Below are 24,680 nucleotides of genomic sequence, written 5' to 3' on the forward strand. Positions count from 1 at the left end.
GGTGACAGATATTGAGAACCTAAAAATGTCTTTGCAATTGTTGTGAGCCAACATCGAATTTCAACAGACCTATATAGCACTCTTTCTATTTTTCCACTTCGACGGCTCAGTTTACAGTCAGTGATATGCTAAACACCACGAACATGATACTGTGCGTTATTGCAGGCCAGTCAACTCAACAATCATTATCGTGGATTGTTGATCTAAAGGTAAACCTATGTGCCAGCAGGAAAACTCTAACTTGTGGTTGATCTACTTGTTTTCACTTCTATAGTGACTAGTAACGGTTAGCTAACACAATATTATTATTATTATCAAACCGCCAGTATAGGGCTGCTTGTCAAAAGTATCTTATTCCGTCTTCTTACGTACGTTTATACAAAATCCATGACATTGTCACGGACGGAGTGTCCGTATACCGGTCCTCTACTGTACATGGGCAGAACAGAATTACTACACAAATCTCTACTGTATAACTTGCGTCATTTGTGCCGAGCGGATATCCAGATATGAAGGAGCATCAACTCGCCAACGCGGCCTCTTGTACGTAAACATTCACTATATCTCGACTGCCTATTGATCCGTCCGGCATCTGTTGTCAACACCACCAGTCCGACATCAATGAGACACTTTGGAAGTAGAGCGAGCTGCACAACGTTTTTTACCATTTGATTTCGATTCCCCGTCACATTCTGTAATGACAAAAACAAAGGAGTGAGATTATTTGCTCTGTATCTTGCAGTATATTTGTTAGGGTTATGGTTAGAGTTAGGGTTACGGGTTAGGGTCAGGACTGCAGTCATACCTACACAACTCGGTGATTCTGAATTCCACTTTCCTATTGCGAGACACTTGATTCTTCTCTTGCCGACCATCCGGTAACCGTCGTCACACTTGAATAGTACGACTCCACCGACCGTTCTGTTCTGATGGAGCTTCATTCCGTTGGCAGGAGCAGGAATTCTCGGGCATCGTATCTCTACAACAAATAGGTAAATAGTCGAGCTAATTAACACCGGACAACTAATCGCATTGCTCTCACGTTCTGCTCGGTAAACGAGCCTAAAGCCGACACTATTGATTAACTCGTCCGACCTGAAGCGTATCCACGCGCTGTTCGAGTTCAATGTGAGTTGCATCGTGCGATTCACTTTGCCCGTGTATCGTCCGACGAATGGAGAGATGGTGTACCAACGTCCCTGTTTGATCTCGAGATAATCGTAGCCTTCTTCTGTGTCCAACGTCGTGATAGTGATGACTAGGACCCGTCGCTTGGCCGCTCTGATGCGCCACAGACAGTCGGTATTGTTGGGATAGTTGCTCGGAAAGAAAGGAGATGTGATGACAGCAGTGCGGCGACTGTGCAGGTAACGACCGCAGACATCCGAACTGCTCCTCTTCAACAAGAATCCTAAAGCAGATGGGCAATCAATTGACGCCCTAATTGCCACCAGCTGATTGTCATTCCAATTACATCATGCACACACAATCACATCATACTGCATCGATTAGGTCTGATTACGAATGCACGGATTCTGATTGACGACCAAACACATGCATTTTGTCACACATTCTTTGCGCTGTTCTACGAAGAAAGCGTTAAACGTCGATCAAACTCCACCCAGTAAATATTTTTTGACGCACGACTCTGCTGTACAACCCTAGAGAGACTTTGTCTTACAAACGCAGTGAGACTTGAAGAATCGAATCAGACGCAGTTTCCAGTGTTAAGAGCAAGATAGAGCTCCCAGCTAGAGCACTCTTGTTACAATCTGGCCTATTTGTCTCTAATTGATTTACTGTAAAAACATGAAAGGTTTAGATAAGGGTGCTAAGAGGTTCCAAAAGTGCCACGAGCATACCGCCCAGGCGGTGATGATAATTGAATGCTCTCGGTTGTACCGTAAGACGAACTGCAACCGCAGACGTTTGTCGTCTGATGCTTCAACAGGATTGATGAGCAGAGCGCTTGACAGGATGCAGTCAGAATAACAACAGCAGCAAAGAACGGAATGGGAAACGAGAATCATGCCATGAAACTGTCTCCGCGAGAGAGAAAACCATTTACCTTGATTGAGCCCGATGAGCGACACAAGGAAGAGGAAGAGATTTGCTACGATTCTGATCAACATCCTTCTGATAGTACAAGCACGTCACACACTTTCCGTAGTATGACTCCTACAAGAGAGGATAAACAAGTGACAGGTGAAGCAATGATCAGACACTATCAAGAGAGACGGGTCCAGATGCTATTTGCAGAGATAGCGAATTTAGCAACTTCATGCAAGCCCGAAGGCCTACGTGCAATCACGTCAACCTGAAGCCAATACGACACACAGGATTGCTTACCCCTACACAGAGATCGAGCAGTAAGCTAATAATGAGTCGCCGCCTCGGCTCCTATGCCTCGAATGATCGGAATTCAATGCGAGCCGAGGTTATCAACAATTGCGCTCTGGACAAACAAGGTCGTCAACTTGCCTCCAGTGCACATGCCCACACTTATACACATCGATCGGTACAATAATAAATTGTGACCGCAAGCGGAAGTGCTTGCGCACCGGATCAGAACAGATGGTCGTTTTTTTTGCTCGAATCTCGGCCTCTACGCACTGACGACAGACCAATTGGTGATAGAGGCGGAAGCGGAGCACACCGTCAAAGAAATGTTGCGTCGACAAATGGCAGGCGGCGTCCCGGGCATGAACCACCACCACAAGCCGAGACCCCAGTCTAGAGCTCTATGATTATTCAACGCAGGCACCACCTGACAAGTGTGTCGCATGTACGATATTCAAGCAGACTGACTGTATAATATAGCGCGTAGCCAAAGGAAATGAACCTCTTGATGAAGCGCGATGTGTCTGGTGACAAAGTGTCGATACCGAGGTCTGTGTCAGGAAAGCAACAAGCGGCAAGACGTTTAAACGATGCGTACTAACTGGGTTTACAGTGTGAATACATACGAATACTGTATTGAGCTATCTCTGGATGATGGTAGGTGTATTGGTACTGACGGTACCATGTCGGGATTCCAAGGCCGAGCGCATGATGAATCATTGTCTGTCATTAGGCAAGACTCTGTCTGGTTCTAGAGTTTGAAAAGTCGCTGTGTGTTCTCGTGTATCTGTCTCGCTAGCTGAGCCGCTTCTTCTCCTCGAATAGCCGCCAACACCTCTAACACTTGTCTTGAAAAGGCAACAAACATGGCAACATCAACCAATTGTGTGTTATTAGATGTTGTTTACATAACGGCTGCTGGTTCGTTTCTGCTCTTGACAAAGCACTGTGGGTCCCACTTCTCTTTTTTCTTGCATTCAAAGCGAGTCTTGATATGCTGAAATGAGGCATGTGTTGCTCTCATTTCACACCACGGAGCATCTAGAGGATCGCAACAACAAGACAGTCACATTGATACCCACCAACAAATAGTACTTATGCTTTCCACAGCGGCTCAGATAAAAAGGATTTTGGTCTGTTGAAATCCGCATCCAGCCAGTTTAACTTCCAAAACTTTCATAATGACATACCTACCCGTTTCCATCATGAGTCGACCGCTTGGTATGCTGGCCGCAGCAGCTAGGTTCTCCTCTGTTTTCAAAGAACTTAAGTTTGTAGACCACAAAGAGTCAACACAACGACAAAAGACTCGGGTGGACAAGCTTACCATCCGTTTATTCCTATATATAGCCCCATGTCCACAAATGCCTTTGCCTCATCTATTGACCCATCAAAAGAATGAACCACGCCTCCCTTCATTTTGGGCCAATTTCTCCTAATAATATCTGTCCGAGAAGACCACGTGTGAACAAGACGTTCACCAGGATGTCAAGCAGATCGACACACAAACAGACCCATAAAGTCATGATGTGCATTACGGCAATGAAAGAACATGGGCAACCCAGTTGCTTCAACGAGACTGAATTGCTGCTCAAAGTACCTGATATGAATACATCAGACGTCATATGAACACTAGGGAATAACCACCTGTTCCATCCCTGAGCCACATGTGATTACTTACTTGAGTTGGATTTCTTTGGGGCAGAATTGTAACCGATCGTAGTCTAGAAATGAATAAATCAAGTGTCTATTGTAGATCACACACAGCCATGCAAGAGGAACATTGAGCATATATACCTAGACCGCACTCTCCTATTGCGACCACTTTGCTCGTGTTTTCCTTAGCTAGTGAAAGAAGACTGTCGAAGTAATCACCCTCTCCACTTGGGTGCTTCTCGAATTCCTGGCATCGTGTTGGATGGCACCCAACTGTGCAGTAAAGTGATTCTAATTTAGTCATGAAAACACAGTGGGGTAAACCTCCCGATACCAGCCGATGTCTCAATATTCAGAGATGTTACCATGGAGTCTGGTTAATTCAACAGCTCTCCTGGAGTCTGGTAAGCTGCCACCAGTAACAAATATCTTTATTGATTGAACATGTAATGCAAGCAGCCATAAGATAAGTGTAAAATACAACAACTTAGAATTAGTAGAGTATGTGATGGTCCACCTTTTCTACTCCATAGTCATATGCTCGTTTCAAGACATTCTGAAAGTCATCTAGATCAACAGAAAACTGGAACCTGGCAGCACATAGGACATGTTGGTGTGTAGACTGCTGGGCTGTTAATTAATTACGTTTAGAGTTAAAATATCAAAAGTTGTTGCTAAAACTGGTGGAAATAGGAGAGCAGGTAGTGTAGGATGTGTTATGACATAGCCCCTAGGGTGTTAGTTAATTGAATTAAGACTTAATTAGAGTGTGATAGAACCAGAAAGATGTTGCTTAATTAAACTTATGGAAATGTGGCTACAGTTGAGTTTATAGTTTAAGGCAATTTGCCAGGCATAACATTAAATTTTGGATGTTTGCAAGTTTAGTTGATTCACTAGGATAGAAAATTGATACACACACAGTGACACACACACACACACACACACACACACACACACACACACACACACACACACACACACACACACACACACACACAGCAGACACATAGACTGACAGAGTCACACAGGCATTCAGACACACACATGTAAATAAATGGATTGACGACACAGACAGATAGACAGACAGACAGACAGACAGACATGCAGGCAGGCATGACAGCAGACAGACACAATGACAGACAGACAGGCATTCGGTCACATACACATGCAAATAAACGGACTGACAACAGACAGACAGACACATGACAGACACACAGAGAGACAGACTGAGACAAGACAGACAGGCATTCGGACACAACATGCAAATAAACGAACAGACAATAGACAGACAGCCTGACAGCCGGGCTGTCTGGACAGACACGCTGACAGACAGAACACACCGCATCTCAGTGTCACCAGTAAATTTTGCCCAACCTGAATGTGCTTGTTTCCCTCTGTATAAGCCTCTGAAAACAGGATCTAAACACACACAGAGCCTACACTTCACGATGCGTGGGCGTGTCCATCACTCTCACCGGTCAGATTGGCTCCAATATCTACAAGAAGTTCAATTCTAGAATTCAGTAACACCATGTATAACAACTAGGCTACCTATAAAGCGCATCCGACCAGCCATTCTGTCGGCAAAAATTCTAATGACGCGTGGGCGTGGTTTTTTTTTGCGCAGCCGCGGTTTCATGCTTATGCAACAGTTTCGTCGTGCAAAAGCTTTGAGGATGATGGCATCGCCAGTTAGGACGAAGAATCGATTAGCTGCAGAGAGATCACCGTATTTGCAACAGCATGCTACCAATCCAGTAGATTGGTCAGTCAGTCAGTCTGTATATGTGTATAGTATACGTCTAGCTGTTTGTCTTTGTGTGTGTGTGAGTGCGTGTGCGCGTGTGCGCGCGCGCGTGTGTGTGTGTGTGTGTGTGTGTGTGTGTGTGTGTGTGTGTGTGTGTGTGTGTGTGTGTGTGTGTGTGTGTGTGTGTGTGTGTGTGTGTGTGTGCGCGCGCGTGTTTGCGTGTGTGCGTGTGTCTGCCTCTTCCTATCAAGTTTTACCGCCAATGCCCAAGTCAAACCACGAAGATGGAGAACAACAGTCTCTTAATGACTTTATCTCATATCTAAAGAAATTACAGCATCAATTATCCATAAAGATTGCTAGTGATGGTGCTACAGATATTATTATACAAGCACAGTCTGATAGAGATGCAGCACGGTTGAGATCACTGCAAGGACGAGGGGCTGGTGCATGGCTGGATGTCATCCCCACTTCTGCTAAGCACGCTTTACAAACAAACGAATTTTCTTTAGCGTCTTACCTGAGGTTGGGAGTGGCTCTACTTTTCACCAATTGGATTAAAAAGTGTGATTGTGGTCATGATTTGGATGAATACAGATACTACCTTTTAATCTGTAAAAAGTAGGTGGAGTGAATGCCTGTCTGACCTTCATCTTTGCCATCAAACAGAACCAAGACATCAATACATCAATACATCAATACTGAAGACCTTCCAGACATTGCAATGTTTGATCCAAATACTGGACAGAATTTGGATCTTGATGTGTCCGTGGCTCATCCGTGAAGTCAGGACATTATTAGGAGGGCTAGCAAGGAAAATGGTCATGCTGTCGCGACAAGAGAAGAAAAGAAAATGATAAAATATTCAGAAGGCTTGTTTCAGGAGGATATGTATCAAGATGTGTTCCTCTTGTGATAGAACATTTGGGAGGTGGGGCACAAAGGCAGAGAATTTTTTGCAGCATTTGTCACAACAGTCAGCAAATCCAAAAGCCAGTTTTAATGCTTCCATGTTCATGTCGTATTGGAGAAAAAGATTTTCTACAATTCTGCAAAGATGCAATGCCAAAGTTATCCTTAAACTGTCACCTAATCATGGTGATTTAGATAGATTATTTGATTTTGACATTCAAAGTCAAGTCCATTAGTTAATGACATTGTTGTTTGCAAGGACTGATTTGTATTTAAAAATCGTAGCGTATGTACAAGTAGAATCTGTATGAGAATAAATTACCTGTCTGTCTGTCTGTCTGTCTGTGTGTCTCTCTGTCTGTCTGTCTATCAGATCTGTTTGTCTGTTTGTCTGTCTGTGTGTTTGCCTGCCTGCCTGCCTGCCTGTCTGTCTGTCTGTCTGTCTGTCTGTCAATACATATATTTTCAAAGAACAACACTACTACATTCTAGTCTGGCCCAAACGGCCGACGCCATAATTCTGTCTGTCTGTCTATCTGTTTTTCTCTGTGAATCTGCTTGTTTGTTTGTTCATGTCCATTGCTAGTCTTAGCTGCTTTCCTTCTATTGCTGTTTTGTATAGGTATCCATGGGGAGAGGAAGCATTTGAAAAGGCAAAGAAAGAGAATAAGCCAATCTTTTTGTCTGGTGAGTTCTTTGTGGAATGTTGTCAACAACATGAACGGCCACTGGAAGACAACCGTTGTTGTGTTACAATAATGAGGCGTGTTTGTGATTTTTTAACATATGTCATATTCAACTTCTGTCTGCCTGCCTTCCTGCCTGTCTGTCTGTCTGTCTGTATGTATGTATGTATGTTTGTCTGTCTGTCTGTCTGTCTGTCTGTCTGTCCATCTCTCTGTTGTCTCTCTTTGTGTGTTTGTTTGTCTGTTTGTCTGTCTGTCTGTTTGTTTGCCTATCTGTCTGTCTGTTTGTCTGAGAAGTCATTGAATTGATAAATTTATGGCTATACAGGAATTTTATTTTTTATATTAATTAATATAATCTAAACCTCTAGAATCTACCCACAACTACATGTCTACCAGCAGATTAGAAAACCCTGTGCTGCCAAGTCCCAAAAAGACTCATGGTCATTAAAAAGCATGTAATTAGTAATTGATATCAATAGGTCAAGAATTAAACAATCATAGGTTAACTGATAGTTGCTGCATTGAGTTCTTAATTAAAAGCGTGAAAGAAAACGTTTTGGACTTTATTTCTTTGGCTGGTGGAAATTAATGCTTGTCTGTTGGCTTGTCTGATGGTAATCCCGTTTGTGTATCTGTCTGTTGATCTGTTTGTATGCATATGTGTCTGACTTTCATCTGTTTGTATGCATATGTGTGCGACTTTCATCTGTTTGTATGCTTATGTGTCTGACTTTCATCTGTTTGCTTATGCAGATTTCTATCTGTTTGTATATACTTATTACAGGCTTGTGCCTACTTTTCAATCTGTATATTCGATTCCTTTGTTTGTTCACATCATCTGTCTCTTTGTTTGTGCAAACCCGGGGTCAGGAGTGTTAATCTCAATTAATCTCAATGATCAGGTAAATTATGTTTATGCTTATTGTTCTGTTACTATTTTTGTTTAACAACATAGAACCTAAGATAGAATTGAAGCTAAAGACACTTCTACCATTGATGATGACCAGCGGTTCGCTTGCCGGTTACTTATGTGTGTACCATATACTTTCCAACAGCATATTTCCTCATATGTGTTTATGTTTCACTGAAGCTGCTGGAGTTGTTAGACGTATGGTTTCCATAGATGTAGTTCCAACACTAGAATGGATTTAGGAAAATGGACTAGAGAATGTGACAAATGATAATGAGTACTCAATTACAGACGGCTTTTGTTGCTTGCATGTTTGTACCAGAAATAGCACATTATGCATTTTTACAATCTATACGTCTAACACTGAGAAAGGACAGATATGTGAATGCAGCAAGGCTTACTTCGTCAATACATGCTTGCATTCTGATCAAAGGTCTTTGGATCGTTGGAAGATTCATAACTACTAGTTAACTTAATTCACATTTGTTTGAATGCTTTTCACGGTGGGTGTGGCAGTTTCACCACTGGGAGTCTAGTGTTGAAAATAATGGGGAAACTTAAGTCTGTATTAGACTGTCATTTTGACTGCTTCAGCAGTTTGACCTGGGCTGTGATTTTGACTACACTGTATCACTTATTGTATCACTTACTGTAGACAGGGCTAGTCACATACAACAATACTTTGGGCCATTTGACATGAAAATGTATTTGTTCTTAATTTGTTATATATATATATAGATATATAGTAATCTATCTTGCATGCAGCTTGAATTTACAACTGACAAATTTTTTCTGAGTTTTATCTACAATAATCACTTACATGTATGTGTCATCAAGAGACTTCAAGTCATACAACGAAATGTAGAGAACTTGTTTTGTTAATCAGTTGTGGATATGAATGTTTATGGTAAACATCAATGTAAGGCAATTCTAAAAGTGATTACCAGACTAAAGGGTATAGTACCTTTTTGTAGAGCCCTAATGGTATGTCTAGACATACTGTCATCACTACACTTGTCGTTTCCACTGCTGGTCATATGAGTACTAGTCTCTTTATCTGATGGACTTGTTTCACATGCCAATTCTAGTAGAGTTTCTTCAATTGTAGTTTGAAGATGATCATTGTACACATTGGCATTATCAAGGCTTTAACTGGAGCATACCCTCAAGAAGTAGGGAGTAGCACAAAGGGAGCTTTAATTGGTGCACTTCGGTCATGATGGCAGTTTAGTCTGAAATAGTTGGAACAAGTTTTATGGAATCAGTTAGTGTTCTGATGTTCTCGCCTGAAGGAAAAATTAGAGCTAATAGAATAGAAGTTACTGTACTTGGAATATCTTGTTGTACTGTTGTGCATTTTATTGTCTTCTGCTTGTCTTCAGAATCAAATCGATCAAATTATACCAATACTTTTTTAGCAAGTGGTGTTTCTTTGGTTAGGATGTGGTGTGTGTGTGTGTGTGTGTGTGTGTGTGTGTGTGTGTGTGTGTGTGTGTGTGTGTGTGTGTGTGTGTGTGTCCATAGTCCATAGAGCATTAGAAATTTCTTTCAACAAAGCTGCTTGTCATAGCTTAATCACATTCTCACCTTAATATGATTAGTAGCCAGGAAGTGAATTGTATAACAGCATTGCCTCATTATTGCACTCACAATTGATTCAAACCTTGTTACTTAGCTAATCATATTTCCAGCAAGATCAACAGCAACAAAGGGCTTCCCATTTGACAACTTGCTCAGCCTCTATGTTCCTTGTTTGAGTTTCTACAGCATTCCTTGAATCAATGTTATGACATTCTTTGGTCATGTTGTTTATTTATATGGCGGGAATTGTCTGCTGGAGTGGATGTTTTTGTAACAGTTGAGGCTATTTTGATGCACTGTAGATACTGTAGGTATGAAAATCTGAGAGGAAATATGCAAGATGTTTGTTTGGCTTGATTGGTGTATTTGTGTCAAATCATGTTCTGGAATATATCCTATTTTGTCAAGTACAACCACTATTGTGTGTTGACACACACCCTGAAGTTGACCTTGAGAGCTGTCCATTGAAGTATCAATGATAATGGTGTCCCCGAAGGCGCAAAAGCCAGAAAAAAAGGGTATTAAGTGACTGTCACTGTGTTGTCACTGAACAGAAACGAGAATGTCGTGTTTGATCTCTCTGTCTGCGGAAAGATCTCCCACACAGGCATCTATAAATTGTTTCTTTTTGGGTTAGCATTTAGAGAAGTATGCTGATGAGTTTGTAGGTTTTCTATGGCTATAGTTGACCGACAATTGTTGACCAGAGTCTTCCATTTAGCTCTGTCTTGAGTGAGGGTGTACCAATTTGCCTTGAACAACACATTCATGTTTTTTTAAGTCATTTGACATTGCATCCCTCCACCTCTTCACACACATACACACACACACACACACACACACACACACACACACACACACACAACACAACACACACACACATGACACACACACCTCGTAGCTTGAAAAATCCACGTGTAACACATCAAGTTTATCCTTAATTGATTCTTAATTTATTATTAAGGAATGTAAACTGGTGCATGAACGTGTTACTTAGGATATGAATGTTGTCAACATGCATTGTCTGTCTACACTGCTGCAATTTTGTTGCACTTAATTTAGCCAGGCATTGTCTGGATATATGCACTCATACAATGACCACCTTTGCCCGAATGACGTCCCTGGGTGGTCATTTGGACATCATGCAGGTTAGATTTTTTACAAAACAAATAAGCACGTGGGGCTCTTTTGGACATTTGTGTCTGTCTACTCTACAGTTTATCTCAAGAATTATGAGCGACTGTATTGAATTGTTTGTTTATAGTTGGTTACTCTACATGCCACTGGTGCCATGTCATGGAAAGAGAATCGTTTGAAAACGAGAAGATTGGGGCGCTTTTGAATGAACATTACGTGAGCATAAAAGTAGACAGAGAGGAACGACCAGACGTCGATAAAGTCTACATGACATTTATTCAGGTTGTCGAACTGGTGATTGTATTTGCTACCAATAGTGTTATGTGTTATCATAATTAGGCTATTAGTGGAGGTGGGGGTGGCTGGCCAATGAGCGTTTGGCTCACTCCTCAGTTGAAACCGTTTTTTGGTGGGACGTATTTTCCGCCGACAAGTGTGTCATATCGACCAGGATTTGCTGCGATCTTGACGGATATTGCACGACAGGTGAGGCAAGTGGCAATTCTGTGTGTGAAAATGACGGCTTGTTGTATCAGTACCTGTTGTGTGTGTGTGTGTGTGTGTGTGTGTGTGTGTGTGTGTGTGTGTGTGTGTGTGTGTCTGTGTGTGTGTGTCTGTGTGTCTGTGTGTCTGTGTGTGGTTGTGTCTGTCTGTCTGTCTGTCTGTCTGTCTGTCTGTCTCTTTGTCAGTCTCTCTGTCCGTCTCTCTGTTTCTCTGTCTGTCTGTCCGTCCGTCTCTTTGTCCGTCTCTCTGTTCGTCTCTCTGTTCGTCTCTCTGTCTCTCTGTCTTTCTGTCTCTTTGTCTGTCTGTCTGTCTCTTGGTCTGTCTGTCTGTCTGTCTGTTTGTCTGTCTGTCTGTCTCTTTGTCTCTCTCTCTGTCTATCTCTGTCTGTCTGTCTGTCTGTCTGTCTGTCTGTCTGTCTGTCTGTCTGTCTGTCTGTCTGTCAATACATATATTTTTCATAAATGAAGTATAGCACCAAAGCAATAGCTAATCTACATGTCCATTACATCTAGTACATACATGAAAACTGGTTAAAACTACAATGCACACTATATACACACTAAATACACATACACATTATGACTAGACGAAAGGGACCTATGGTCCCGGTCTCTAAATGTTTATGACTGTCTGTCTGTCTGTCTGTCTGTCTGTCTCTCTGTCTGTCTGCTTGTCTGTCTCTCTGTCTGTCTGTTTGTCAGATGTACATTAACATGCTAATCAATTGGACATTAGAAATTATTAATAAATTATCTTTTTTGTAATAGTTTATTATTAAGTCATTGTATTTGTGATGTTGTGTTTATTCCTATATGTACTACGACTTCCAACAGTGGAAAGAAAAGCAAGGTAAAATAAGTGAACAAAGCACAGCCATTGTGCATGCATTACAAGAGAACGCAGCAATGTCAGCCCCCAAGGATGCAAAGCTGCCTAGTCGTGATTGCATCCACCAATCATTCAGGCAACTTCATGAACGATTTGATGCTGAACACGGAGGATTTGGCTCGTCGCCCAAGTTTCCTCAACCCAGTAAGGGCAAAATGGTTAAGATACTGCAGTACGTGAGCATGTTGTTTATATGTAGCAATTGACAGACAAGACAGACAGACAGACAGACAGACAGACAGAAAGTCGAACACTTCGGTAGATGGGGCGAGGAGGGGGGAAAATTTCTTCAGTCACTCACTTTACGTTCATGGGATGAACCCGGTTGGCATAACACTGCCGGGTTCCTACAATTGCAACAGTGTTGTGGCCGCGTAATCCAGCGCAAGATGTCATCGTCGTGCTGGAAGATTGCTTGACATACTGTTGTTCATCTTAGTGTAGTTTAGCCTTAGCTTTTGTTTTGTTTTGTTCTTGTTGTTTGCAATATGTTTAGTGTTATCTTTGGAACTGTGATTGCTTTAGTTTTAGTTGTTTTAAGTCCTGGAATATGTTTGTTAGCTTGTTGTCGTTGTAATGTTCAATCACTTGAAGAATATAATACCTTTGACAGACAGACAGACAGACAGACAGACAGACAGACAAATAGACAGACAGACAGACAGACAAACATTTAAGCTTTTATTGTAGCTGCATATTGAGGCACTGTCTGATGGTGCTCTTTGGTTTCATTTCAGCAACATTTAATTTCTTGTTTCGTGTGTATGCAACGGATCCTAGTTCAGGAAGAGGCACTCGCTCTCTCGAGATGTCCTTGTTCACTCTGAAGGCAATGGCAAATGGTGGCATTCATGACCATGTAGCACAGGTGATGTAGTCATCAACAATGTTGTATATCATTTATCTGTGTCCTTGTTCACTTTTTTGTTTGTTGTTTATTTTTTATTTGTACATGTTTGTGTTTGTATTTGGGTGTGCATGTGTGTGAGTGTGTCTGTCTGTTTGTCTGTCTATCTGTCTGTCTATCTGTTTGTGTGTCTGTCTGTCAGTCTGTTTGTCCATTTATTTTTCGTCTGTCTGTTTGTGTGGCTGTCTGTGTGTCTGTCAGTCTCTGTTTGTCTGTCTGTCTGTTTGTCTGTCTGTCCATCCATCCGTCCGTCTGTCTGTCTGTGTGTCTGTCTGTCTGTCTGTTTGTTTGTCCGTCTGTCTGTCGGTCTGTCAGAACGTCTACAGTATGTTTCATTCTTTACAACACTCACACATATGCACCAGCAGCATATCTTTCATTACCTCCTTTAGAATCACAATTGCACCACTGGTAATAAAAAATACTCTGTTGGAATCTTTCCTCATAAACACACAATGTCTTTAATGACATTTTTTGCTCTAAAGACCAGAAGATGCAACACGAAACCTGCTATTAGGCGTGTGAAAGCCGTACAGTCATATTTACAGTTTTTGTTTGATCTAACTTGTTGTAACTAATTAAATGATATTTTGCAATAAATGATGGTTGATTGTAGTCTCTTGGTAGTTTCCCACAGTTGTACTAGATACTTCTTTATGTCAACGAGCAATTGAGTTATGACTATTCAGCATGAGATGAACAGTTGATGCTACAGTTGATGTACTTTATTTGTCATTGAGTTAATTGTTTGTCTTTCTCGTCTGCGCGTTTTGTATATATTTACAAATATGTTTGTCTGTTTTGTTTAATTGATATTAATATGTAGGGGTTTCATCGATATTCGACTGACCGGTATTGGCATGTTCCGCATTTTGAGAAGATGCTGTATGATCAAGCTCAGCTGTGTGTTGCCTACATAGATGCATACCAGGCTTGTCTTTGAATATCTCTGAACAAACAAGTAACGTACATGATGACGTGTTTGCAGATTACCGGTGATGAGTTCTTTGCTGATGTTGCTCGTGATATTCTCACCTATGTGTCTAGAGATCTAAGTGATGAGGTACATTCCATACATAAAATTATTTTGTCTATTGCATTATATAGTGCATACATGTATGTGCTATTACTCATTGGGTGACTTTGCCTTAGACTATTTAATTAAATGGAATGGTTGATATCAAATATACATTTGGTGTTTTGCATACTGTAGGAAGGTGGATTCTATTCGGCTGAGGATGCTGACTCGTATCCAACAGCTGGTGATGCTCACAAACGCGAAGGAGCTTTCTGTGTGTGGACAGCAGATGAGATCGATTTGGTTCTTACTGACATTGTCAAGCTACCTGAAGGAGCTTCTACTCCGTTGACCATGTCACACGTGTTTTGTGAATACTACGGTGTGAAACGAAGTGGGAATGTGTCTCCAGATCAGGTGCATTGAGTGTGTGTGTGTGTGTGTGTGTGTGTGTGTGTGTGTGTGTGTGTGTGTGTGTGTGTGTGTGTGTGTTTTGCTTCATTTAAGAGACACACACACACACACACACACACACACACACACACACACACACACACACACACACACACACACACACACACACACACACAGGAGCAATGCTACAAACAAAAATTTAATTTTTAAAAAATTGTTTGTAATTAATCTATAATTGTTTGACGTTGATTAATACCTATTTAGGATCCACACAAAGAGCTCACAGGGAAGAACGTGCTCATTGTGAGACATTCAGTGTCCGAATTAGCAGAGAAATTTAATATCAGTGAAGAGAAAGTGTCACAATGTCTCCACATTGGCCGACAAAAACTCTTCGATGAACGGAAAAAACGACCCAAACCCCACAGAGACAACAAGATCATTACATCGTGGAACGGTCGGTCATTAGAGTAATAAGGATGTAAATATCAACAATATTGATGTTGTAATTTTGACTGACTGGAAAGGTTTTTATAAATTTATATAAATATTTATTAAACAATAATTTTAATTAAATTATTTAATAAATATATAAATAAAAAATATATTACAGAGATATAACAATTAATATTTTATACAAATTCTGATTTTTCTATTTTTTATTTTTTTATTATTTTATATATAAAATGTAATAAATTCATTAAAAATAATACATTTTAATGTTATATGTTCCACATTAGTATAAATATCTTCAACTAATTTGTCTGTAAAACATGTTTGCGGAAGCAGTTTGTTGGACCAGACTAAATCTTGTGGATGCATCCCAATTGTGTAGACTAACTAAAATACAAACACACAAACATACAAACTTACAAACATACAAACACACAAACGTACAAACATGCAAACACACAAACATGCAAACTTACAACATACAAACACACAAACATACAAACACACAAGCATGCAAACAAATGGACAAACAAACAGACAGACAAATAACAAACAAATGAAGCCACAGTACAAGTACTGCATAGAACCACAAAGGCATCAATCTTGTAATACAAACGCTCACACAAGATGTTCTTAGCCATCAGTACGAGATGCAGCATATACATTAATAGAAAGTGTGACGTGGTCTGTGTCATGTCATGCAGATATTGTGATTACTACCATAGTGCATGTATGGTTGCATGTTAATATGTATTGTTGCATACTTGGTACTAATAACCTTGGACGCCAGACCACATTTGATTAGTTACAAGTTGAATCGATTAATATTGTAATGATAATTGCTCGTTTGTGGGAAAGAGGCGTATTATCAGACACTTTGCATATGTTGTAAACAGTAGTTATGAGTTTGTGGGGAGATGGAAATTATGTGGTATGTACTGCATATTATTAAGAGGATGCAACGGAGCCAAAACATGGCAGAACTGTTTGTTTGGTTTGCTAGTTATTGAAGCAACGGGAGTTGCAAAAATGCAAGTTATGCGCCATCAGATATGAATCTGACTGTTATTTGTCTTGGCTACATCTCAAATATATAATTTCTTTAAATGTCAATACATTATGTTTATGCTGCATCTTGTACTGATGCCTAAGGACATCTTTGTGTGAGCGTTTGTATTATAAGATTGATGCCTCTGTGGTATTGTGTTGTACTGTGGCTTTGTTTGTTTTATTTGTCTGTCTGTTTGTTTGGCCATTTGTCTGTATGTTTGTGTGTTTGTATGTTTGTGTGTTTGTATATTTGTATGTTTGTATGTTTGTGTGTTTGCATGTTTGTATATTTGTGTGTTTGTATGTTTGTGTGTTTGTATGTTTGTGTGTTTGTATGTTTATATGTCTGTATGTTTGTGCATTTGTATATTTGTATGTTTGTGTGTTTGTATGTTTGTATGTTTGTATGTTGTGTGTTTGTATGTTTGTGTGTTTGTATGTTTGTATGTTTGTGCATTTGTGTGTTTGTATGTTTGTATGTTTGTTTGTTTGTTTGTCTGTTTGACTTCACATGTTGTCTGTCTGTCTGTCTGTTCCTTTGTGGTTTTTATCTGTTTGTCTGTTTGTTTGTCCATGTTTTTGTATGTTTGTATGTTTGAACTATTTGCTTGTTGTTTGTCTATTCGACTTTACACATTGTCTGTCTGTCTATTTGTCTGTCTGTCTGTGGTTGGTTACAACGTGGTTACTGGTAGTTACTGTTGATGACTTTAGGTCTGATGATATCTGGGTTTGCTCGAGCAGCTCAAGCGCTCGGAGATGCTTCGTATTTGGAGCGAGCTGAGAAGGCGGCTCGGTACGTTCAAAGTCAGTTGTTTGTTGGCAAGACATTGAAGCGAAACAGCTACAGAGATCCAGAAATGTGAGCCACTCAAACAATCATTTGTTTTCCTAATCATAATGAGCTTGTCTTCTCTAGCAATCAGTTGAGTGTCAGCAAAGTTGATGGTTTTGCTGATGATTATGCTTTCCTGATTCATGCTCTTCTTGATCTCTATGAAGCCTCGTTCAACGAGGACTGGATTAAATGGGCAGTTGAATTACAAGAAATACAGAACACACTATTTTGGGATGAAGTCCACAGCGGTTATTATGGAGCTGCATCAGGCGATAGCAGCCTGTTGATGAGAATGAAAGAAGGTGAATAGTTTCAGTAAATCATTGCTGTCAGTGCCTTTGCAATAAATGTTAGTCAAAGTCTTGCTTGTCTGACCATTAGGCAGGACCATGTTTGGAGGTGTAATCTACGCTTGAGTTGTAGACTGGATTGTGTCATTTCTCGTTATGCTAATGATGACAATCAAGAAGATATGGTTTTATGCCTATAGGAACATTTACTTGCACTTTGGCTGTATCAGCTGAGTGGTTATAGCTGGAACACACACACACACACACACACACACACACACACACACACACACACACACACACACACACACACACACACACACACACACACACACACACACACACACACACACACACACACACACACACACACACACACACACACACACACTAAAATTGCACAAAAACGTAATACATGAAAACAGCATTGCACTAGTGGTTGGCATGTGTTTTATCCACTTCTGTTAGAAACATACTAATCACAATAGAGTCCAATTTGCATCGTATTACAGGGAGATAGGAAGCTTTGGTTTAGAGCTCAGTAAACGAAATGGCCAAGTGTTAATCCAACATGCAATAAAAACACAACTCCACATTCTATTTACAGGAATAACTGTGTAAATGCAAAAGTTTATTACGAGACAACAGTGAAGGTGTTATTGCAATTGCCGGATAAATAAATATATTAATTATTTAATTAGTTATGAACAAGGACAAGGAATGTATGATCCAGCATTCTGGATAGACAATGCATGAAGTGAAATGTTTCGGTCTGTTTATGAGACTCTCTCAAAATCACACCAACAGTCTGATCTCAGTCCTTAGGTGTACAGTATGTGTGTCATATGTCGTTCTATTGTGGTGCTTATTTGCTGTTGTTGTAGATCATGATGGTGCTGAACCGAGTGCAAACTCGGTGTCAGCATATAATCTTGTGAAGCTGGCTGCTTTGGTTGAGAGAAAGGAATGGAGAGAGAGGGCTGAGAAATTGTTCACGCTGTTTAGTGATCGAATGGAGAAGGTTGGTGGTCTTGCTGTGCCGGAGATGGTTGGAGCATTCACGATGTACCTTCACACACCAGCACAACAGGTTTGCTGGAATTATGGTTTTTGAGTATTTGCTGGGATATTGTATGTATGTATTGAATTTGTCAGTTAATTAGTTGGCCGGTGTGTTTGCTTGTTTATTTTACCTGCTTGCTCATAGTGACACTACATTATCTATTTGTTTGCTTGTCTTGTGTGTGTGTGTGTGCGTGTGGGTGTGTGCGTGCATGTTTGTGTGTGTGTGTGTGTATGAGTGTGTGCGTGTACATTTGTCTGTTTGTGTGTGTGTGTGTGTGTGTGCGTGTGTGCATGTGCGTGTCTGTGTGTCTGTCTGTCTGTCTGTCTGTCTGTCTTGCATGTGTGCGTGTGTGTATTTATATGATCTAATCATATCATATGTCTGTCCTTCAGATCATCATCGCTGGTGACCCTACTCATGACGACACAAAGTCAATGCTCGAGTGTGTCCACTCCATGTTCCTTCCAAATAAAATCTTAATTGTCCACCAAGACAACAGTCCTGACTCCTACCTTAAAAGCCAACTACAATCCCTTAAACCACTCAAACCATTGAATAGCAAAGCTACAGCCTACGTCTGCAAAGACTTCACATGTTCACTACCAACAACAAACGTATCCGAACTGAGGCAGCAGCTAAACAGCTAAGACAGCAAATATTGAAAAGTGTTGAGTACTATGATAATTTCCAGTCAACCGGTGTTTTGCCAAATGTTTTCAGTGCATCGTTGGCCGCTGAAAAGCACTTGCAGTTAAAGAATTTGGTTTGGGAGAGTGGTGATGGATGTGCAGTGTTGATGACTTTATGTTTGGTAGTGTCTATTATTTTGCCCTTCTTCTGAGCGAAGTTGCCCCAGAGAATGAATACAATGCCTGTGCAGTTTTCGTTTATGATTCGTATGATGGCATCGGTAAATATTTGCCAGCCAATCTTGGCGTGAGAGTTTGCTTTGTGAGCCCTAGGAATAAAGATGTGTTTAGTAGAATGACTTGCCTGTCTGTCTGTTTGTCTGTCTGAATGTCTGTCTGTCTCTCTGTTTGTCTGTCTCTCTGTCTCTCTGTCTGTTTGTCTCTCTGTCTGTCTATGTCTCTGTCAGTGCTGCAACTTGTGTCTACTGCCTTGTCTTTCATGTGCATGCTCACTCGACTGTTAGAGTAGCATTCAGCAACAAAACACCCTTCTGTGCCCATTTCTCCAAGCAGCCATGATCTGGAGCTACAAAACCATTGATGTCTTTTTCCAGTTCTTTGTAGATGTTCTTCAATGATGGTGGAGGTTTAATTCCACGAGGAACTGAAAATGACAAGCCATGAGCCTGAAAACAAGAACCACAGTGAAGACAAGTTCTCAGTCTGCAGTCAGCACCAGATAGACGTGCACATTGACTAAAGTAGACTGACAAACAAATCAACAAGCATACAAACAGATCAACAGCCACGTAGACAAACAAACTGACAGAGAAGTCAGACAGACTGACACAGTGATATAGGCAAGACTGCATTGCATCAGTTTGAGTAAATAGTGCTGCACCTGCCCATTGTCGTGATATGGGTCTTGACCCAGAATTACCACTTTGACCTGCATTACACAAATTTGAATCATTAACTGTGCTGCAGGTGTGTTTGGTCTCTACCTTATCGAATGACGTCAAATTTAGTGCATTGAAAATTTGATCTTGTGGAGGAAAGATCTCCTTTCCTTTTGCATATTCAGCTGCTAAAAACTGCTCGATTTCAGCAAAATACGGTTGAGAAAATTCCGTTTGCAGCTTTGTGTGCCATGCATCATCAGTGAGACATGAGGCAAGTTTAATGTTGTCTGGAAGTCACGTGACATCAAACAATTAACACCTCTAGTAATTAAACACTGCTTACTAATTGGAGTTATTTACCATGTTTAGTTTTCTTCGCTGGCAGTTGTTTCGTTAGACTCTTGCTTCTCTTGCCTTGCTTTCTTGACATTACATCCGGTCACGTGATGTACTACTTTGCTTTGACCACGTGGATCATTCAGCAGACAGAAAATGAACTTCGGTGATCTGAAGACAAAATCTGGTATTGCTAAGCTGAACAGCTACCTTGAAGACAAAAGTTACGTTGAAGGGTATTGACTGTTGTCGGGGCCTTACTTGAGGGTACGTCATTGTATGATTTTGATTTGTAGTTATGTCCCCTCTCAAACCGATAATGTGGTTTTCGATGCGTTGTCTGGACCGCCCGATTTTGCTCACACTCACGCAAGGCGTTGGTACAATCACATCGCGTCGTACAACGCAGACGAACGTTCAAGGTCAACTGTTGACGTCTGTCTGTTTGTCTGCCTGTATGTCTGTCTGCCTGTCTAGTTTCCTGCCTGCCTGCCTGCCTGTCTGTCTGTCTGTCTGTCTGTTTGATCCAAATACTGGACAAAATTTGGATCTTGATGTGTCCCTGGCTCATCCGTGGAGTCAGGACGTTATTAGGAGGGCTAGCAATGAAAATGGTCATGCTGCTGCGACAAGAGAAGAAAAGAAAATGAAAAAACATTTAGAAGAGCTTGTTCCAGGAGGATATGTATCAAGATGTGTTCCTCTTGTGATAGAACATTTTGGGAGGTGGGGCACAAAGGCAGAGAATTTTTTGCAGCATTTGTCACAACAGTCAGCAAACCCAGAAGCCAATTTTAATGCTTCCATGTTCATGTCGTATTGGAGAAAAAGATTTTGTACAATTCTGCAAAGATGCAATGCCAGAGTTATCCTTAGAAAACTTCAAAACTGTCACCTAATCATGGTGATTTAGATAGATTATTTGATTTTGACATTCAAAGTCAAGTCCATTAGTTAATGACTTTGTTGTTTGCAAGGACTGATTTGTATTTAAAAAATCCTAGCATTTGTACAAGTAGAATCTGTATGAGAATAAATTATCTGTCTGTCTGTCTGTCTGTCTGTCTGTTTGTCTGTCTGTCTGCCTGTTTGTCTGTCTGTCTGCCTGTTTGTCAGTCTGTCTGTCTCTCTGTCTGCCTGTTTGTCTGTCTGTCTGTCTCTCTGTCTGTCTGCCATCTAACAGAAGGCTGGATAATTTCAATTGATCTTCCAGGAGAGAAATACAGGATTTAACGACATTAATCAACATTCAGATATCGTATGATGAACACAGACAGGTCGTTTTATTTGAACTAACTATACCCATTGAGAAAAACTTGGTTGCTGCAGTCAAACGAAAGGAAGAAAGATATGAAGGATTAAAATCTTGCTTCTTAAATGGTGGATGGTGGGTGAAAGTCTACACAGTACAGATTGGTTCCGGTGGTCTTTTAGACATTCCTGATTTGGATAGTATAGAGACATTTGCATCCCTTGGCAAGTGAAGATCATCATTTCTTCCCTTACATCAGCTCTGCAGGATAACCCTCGGATGTTTCTTTGCAATTTATGCAAAAGAAACACGTTTGACTGGAAGAACAATTCCCTGTTAGACTGAACAAGTTTAACTGTAGTAATTAGACTTTCATTTTTTCTTCTTTTGTTGGACACTGTTAGTTGTGCACTTTTGTATCGGTGTCTGGTGGCTTTTTGTAGTTCTGCTTTATAGAATTGTTCTGTGTAATCAGGCCACATGTATGCCCGTGTAGTGGAAGAATAAAACAAACTGTCTGTTTGTCTGTTCCTGTTTCTGTCTCTTTGTCCACGTTTGTGTATGTGTGTTTGTTAATTTCTTGACTGTACCAGATATCATAATATGTGTAGTTTTAATCACATGCATTTTGTATGTTTAGCTTTGTTGGAGTGAAGAAGCCTATTTCTGATTTTACTGGTGGAGCAGCTTCTGCCAGTGCAGCTGATGAAGATGACGATGACGATGACGACATTGATCTGTTTGGATCAGACGAGGAAGCTGTATGTTCTTGTAATGTTTTGCTGTTTGTTTATGGTGTTTGTCCATCTTTTTTGTTTTTGTCCTTGTTTGCAATTGTATGTACTTTCCAGGATGCAGCAGCTGAGAAGTTGAAAGCCGAACGGGCGGCAGAGTATGCAGCGAAAAAGAATAAAAGTATAACAACAAACACTCGGGCAACAAGTTGTGACTTATATACTCTTCATATGTTTTGCCTCTTTCTTTGTCAGAACCTGGAGTTGTAGCAAAGTCCAACATTATTCTAGACGTCAAACCGTGGGATGATGAAACAGGTAGAATATGGTGATTATGTGTTATATTATGGTGTCACTATGACGATTGTCTTGTCACTCAGATATGGCAGATATAGAGAAGCATGTTCGTAGCATCGTGGCCGATGGTCTTCTATGGGGATCCTGTAAGCTTCGTGTTGTTTGCATGTTCACGTTGTAACAGGCAGGCAGCACGCATACGTGGTAGCCAAATGGCCAGACAAGATGTTGTCGTTGATTGAATTTTGGTGTGTAGCAAAGCTCGTTCCGGTTGGTTATGGCATCAAGAAGCTGCAGATTAGTTGTGTTGTTGAGGATGATAAAATTGGTACCGACTTCTTAGAGGAAGAAATCACAAAGAATGAAGATCTTGTTCAGTCGGTTGATGTGGCGGCATTTAACAAGATTTGAGGACAGAGTGGTGTGGGATTGGACGTCTCGGTTGGTTGTATCAATTTATGGTTTGGTTTATGGTTGATTGAATTATAATAAGTCGGAGGCATAAATGTTTCTGAGTGGTTGATCGATTGGAAGCATTCATGCAGCATGGATATAAATTGGAGTGAGTGATCTGGATGAATGTATTGACATGCATTCATACTGATGTGAGAGATTTTGAATGTGCATGTTATGAAGGAAATCTATTCATGAGGGTTATGAAAGATTTTATCACGTGATCATAATCACATGAAAACCATGCAGTTGCAAATTTGGTGTACAGCTTGTGCACATGCTATAGCGCTGGAATACTAAATGTAGTAGTATCATCTTATGCTGAAAACCAGAAGAAGGCACATGCTTCGGCGGCTTGGAACAGCCTAGAACCATGCACAACACCGTATGTAGCTGTACATAAAATGGTTGCCATGTGATTGCCCTGACTTGACCACGTGACTGATCGCGCAATGAAAATGTTCTATACTGAAATAAAGCTGAACAGATGTATTTTTCTACATGCTGTTCTGTTTTATGTAAAGAAATGTTTGGAAAGAGTATGGACTAACAAGACATTGTTTGGGGAAATTACTAGCTGGAATCTTAGCTGTACGTACATGCAGACAACTGTGAGTATTCAATAACGGAGTATATGACATGGGATGTGTGGTAAATTGCAACAGTGGTGACACATGTGATTGTCAGAAATGTTTCTGGATTCACAGAAAGCTATAGGAATGCTACCAGTAGACTATACAAAGTATACTAATGTTGTGATTGTCATAAATGTTTCTGGTTTCACAGAAAGCTATAGTAATACTACCAGTAGACTATGCAAAGTGCTAATGTTATAGTTGACACAATCAGCTATCCCACTTTAAACACTCCAAAATGTGTTATGTGGGGATCAAATTTGAAGTTACAGTTATCATATGTCCTTGCCATAACACGGTCTCCTTGGTGGAGTTTCCTCACTATCCCTGTGTAGCGAATAAAATAATGGTCAACTGAATCAGCATCATCTTTTTTTATATAATCAGCGTTGACTGCTGGAGAGAGAACTCGAATTGCCATACGACATGGTGACTTAGGTGTGGATGGTTTGAACTGTAGTTTCATGTAGATATAGTACAGGCCATCTTGTGGTACAATGATTTCTCCATTGCTGTACTTCATCCCACCTTGCAGAATAGGGGAGTACCACTGACCAGTGCCACTGTACCACTGTGTCATCACGTAATGATCTCCTCTAACTACCATTTTCATTGATTAATTAAGCATCATCTACTAAAACTGCACTTATTGCCTTACAATCAGTTCCTGTAGCTGTGCTTCCATCACCATTGAGATGGGCAACAGGGGGTACAGACTGTAACAGCAGAGCACAATAATTATTATTAAAAACAAACATCAGCTGTTATTTTACTCTACTGGCAATTGTGTTGTCAATTAATTTATTTTATAATGAAGATTTGGCAAGACAACATTACAGTATATATTGCCATTTCCACACACATTGTACTACATCTTGTACAGTAACCACTCACCAAGGTTTGAATTTTTGCTTTCAGGAGATTTATCTACATAAACGGACATATAATGACAGCTGGTTGCAAAACGTAGATTCTCAAACCTCATTTTGTAGAGGTTGTAAGTAGTATTTGAGTTTCTTATCATTTATCTGTGAAGCAA

At 40.5% G+C, this 24,680-nt stretch overlaps 5 protein-coding genes across 6 annotated transcripts; 2 read left to right on the forward strand and 3 right to left on the reverse strand.

Annotated features, from left to right (window-relative positions):
* Nucleotides 1–234: 234 nt before the first annotated feature.
* Nucleotides 235–2,438, reverse strand: LOC134193257 (CUB and sushi domain-containing protein 1-like). The gene is made up of 5 exons (XM_062662081.1): nt 2,350–2,438; nt 2,069–2,178; nt 1,043–1,411; nt 806–979; nt 235–692 (listed from the first exon to the last, which is right to left on the reverse strand). Exons 2-5 carry the CDS (start codon nt 2,130–2,132, stop codon nt 619–621), a joined length of 681 nt encoding a protein of 226 aa, XP_062518065.1. The 5' UTR covers nt 2,133–2,178; nt 2,350–2,438; the 3' UTR covers nt 235–618.
* Nucleotides 2,439–3,051: 613 nt separating this feature from the next.
* Nucleotides 3,052–5,638, reverse strand: LOC134193255 (deoxyribonuclease TATDN1-like). 2 transcript variants are annotated; one of them, XM_062662078.1, is made up of 12 exons: nt 5,551–5,638; nt 5,475–5,495; nt 5,374–5,418; nt 4,514–4,563; nt 4,362–4,425; nt 4,138–4,287; nt 4,022–4,064; nt 3,855–3,940; nt 3,668–3,785; nt 3,535–3,605; nt 3,249–3,381; nt 3,052–3,188 (listed from the first exon to the last, which is right to left on the reverse strand). In XM_062662078.1, exons 1-12 carry the CDS (start codon nt 5,636–5,638, stop codon nt 3,092–3,094), a joined length of 966 nt encoding a protein of 321 aa, XP_062518062.1. In that variant the 3' UTR covers nt 3,052–3,091. The 2 variants fall into 2 exon arrangements, with proteins under 2 accessions (XP_062518062.1, XP_062518063.1); XM_062662079.1 differs by lacking the exon at nt 3,052–3,188 and having other exon boundaries at nt 3,436–3,605.
* On the forward strand, nt 5,587–19,296 carry LOC134193254 (spermatogenesis-associated protein 20-like). The gene is made up of 14 exons (XM_062662077.1): nt 5,587–5,764; nt 7,281–7,345; nt 11,103–11,257; nt 11,315–11,461; nt 12,313–12,511; nt 13,105–13,235; nt 14,101–14,205; nt 14,263–14,337; nt 14,488–14,709; nt 14,971–15,163; nt 16,924–17,071; nt 17,129–17,349; nt 18,222–18,427; nt 18,796–19,296. The coding sequence occupies exons 1-14, from the start codon at nt 5,595–5,597 to the stop codon at nt 19,048–19,050; spliced, it is 2,292 nt and encodes a 763-aa protein (XP_062518061.1). The 5' UTR covers nt 5,587–5,594; the 3' UTR covers nt 19,051–19,296.
* Nucleotides 18,842–20,399, reverse strand: LOC134193256 (uracil-DNA glycosylase-like). Its single transcript, XM_062662080.1, has 5 exons — nt 20,295–20,399; nt 20,037–20,221; nt 19,934–19,981; nt 19,546–19,718; nt 18,842–19,361 (listed from the first exon to the last, which is right to left on the reverse strand). Exons 1-5 carry the CDS (start codon nt 20,362–20,364, stop codon nt 19,079–19,081), a joined length of 759 nt encoding a protein of 252 aa, XP_062518064.1. The 5' UTR covers nt 20,365–20,399; the 3' UTR covers nt 18,842–19,078.
* Nucleotides 20,334–23,094, forward strand: LOC134193258 (elongation factor 1-beta-like). The gene is made up of 7 exons (XM_062662082.1): nt 20,334–20,506; nt 20,567–20,692; nt 22,163–22,283; nt 22,374–22,437; nt 22,512–22,574; nt 22,637–22,699; nt 22,810–23,094. Exons 1-7 carry the CDS (start codon nt 20,427–20,429, stop codon nt 22,962–22,964), a joined length of 672 nt encoding a protein of 223 aa, XP_062518066.1. The 5' UTR covers nt 20,334–20,426; the 3' UTR covers nt 22,965–23,094.
* The last annotated feature ends 1,586 nt before the right edge of the window (nt 23,095–24,680 follow it).

Source organism: Corticium candelabrum, chromosome 17 (genome assembly GCF_963422355.1).
Source record: "Corticium candelabrum chromosome 17, ooCorCand1.1, whole genome shotgun sequence".
Taxonomy (NCBI): Eukaryota; Metazoa; Porifera; class Homoscleromorpha; order Homosclerophorida; family Plakinidae; genus Corticium; species Corticium candelabrum.